Source organism: Diceros bicornis, chromosome 30, assembly GCF_020826845.1.
Source record: "Diceros bicornis minor isolate mBicDic1 chromosome 30, mDicBic1.mat.cur, whole genome shotgun sequence".
In the NCBI taxonomy this organism is placed as follows: Eukaryota; Metazoa; Chordata; class Mammalia; order Perissodactyla; family Rhinocerotidae; genus Diceros; species Diceros bicornis.
The window spans coordinates 2,752,935-2,754,354 of NC_080769.1; the positions used below are offsets into that span (position 1 = coordinate 2,752,935).

Here is a 1,420-nt window from a genome sequence, read left to right on the forward strand (position 1 = left end):
CTGAATCCCCATGAAAAACAGAACACCCTGTTCACTCTCTCCTTTATACCTGCTTTCCTTTTCTTCACACCACCTACACCATCTGAAATGTTATGTGATTTTATTATTTGCCTGTACTGTACATTCATCTCCATCACTCTATTATAGGGAATTTTGTTTTCAACATCCTTTGTGCATTGCCTAGACAGTGCCTAAAACATGGTCAGAACTCAGTTTATTCCAGAAATACATGAAGAATTTGTCATTAAAACTGTAGAATGCATGACCCTTGAGAAAAAAAAGCTGAATTGGGACAAAAATTCCATATCAGATGTGGCATGAGGGACCCCCAAAGTGGGCCATATCCATAAACATAATATTAACATTAATTTTTTGACTACAAAGGATACATTGTAGCATTTCAAATCAGTTAGTAATATGAGTTTGTGTGAAAGTTAGTCATTTTATTTCCTTCTTTCCTGGCAGTCACCTCCACCACATGGAACCAAGCAATGATACACAAATTTCAGAATCTCTTCTTCTGGGATTTTCAGAGAAACCAGAACTACAGCTCATCATATTTGGGCTTTTCCTCACTATGTACCTGATTACTATGTGTGGAAATCTTCTCATCATTTTGGCTGTGAGCTCAGACTCTCACCTCCACACTCCCATGTACTTCTTCCTCTCCAACCTGTCCTTTGTAGACATCTGTTTCACCTCTGCCACCATCCCAAAGATGCTGTGGAACATCCAGACGCAGAGTAAAGTCATCACCTATGCAGGCTGCATCACACCGATTTACTTTCTCATATTCTTTGCAGTGTTGGACATCTTTCTCCTGACTGTCATGGCCTATGACCGCTTTGTGGCCGTCTGCCGCCCGCTGCACTACATGGTCATCATGAACCCCCAGCTCTGTGGACTGCTCGTCCTGGTGTCCTGGATTGTGTGTGTCCTGAATTCCTTATTACAAAGCTTAATGGCATTGCGGCTTTCCTTCTGTACCAACTTGGAAATCCCCCACTTTTTTTGTGAACTCAATCAGATGGTCCAACTTGCCTGTTCTGACACCTTTCTTAACAACGTGGTGATGTATTTTGGAGCTGTCCTGCTGGGTGGGGGTCCTTTTGCTGGTATCCTTTACTCATACTTTAAGATAGTTTCCTGCATACGTGGACTCTCATCAGCTCAAGGGAAGTACAAAGCATTTTCTACCTGTGTGTCTCACCTCTGCACTGTCTCCTTATATTATTGTACGGTCCTAGGAGTGTACCTCAGCTCTGCTGCTATCCAGAGCTCACACTCAAGTAAAATAGCCTCAGTCATGTACACTGTGGTCACACCCATGCTGAACCCCTTCATCTACAGTCTGAGGAATAATGACATAAAGAGAGCTCTGAAAACATTCTTTGTAAAGGAAACTACAAAATTGTCCTAA

At 42.2% G+C, this 1,420-nt stretch overlaps 1 protein-coding gene across 1 annotated transcript; it reads left to right on the forward strand.

Annotated features, from left to right (window-relative positions):
• Nucleotides 1–394: 394 nt before the first annotated feature.
• LOC131394584 (olfactory receptor-like protein OLF4) lies at nucleotides 395–1,420 on the forward strand. Its single transcript, XM_058525976.1, has one exon. The coding sequence runs from the start codon at nucleotides 479–481 to the stop codon at nucleotides 1,418–1,420; it is 942 nt and encodes a 313-aa protein (XP_058381959.1). The 5' UTR covers nucleotides 395–478.

Coding starts and splice junctions, on each gene's coding strand:
- LOC131394584 (XM_058525976.1), top strand. CDS start 479: ATGGAACCAAGCAATGATACACAAATTTCAGAATCTCTTCTTCTGGGA.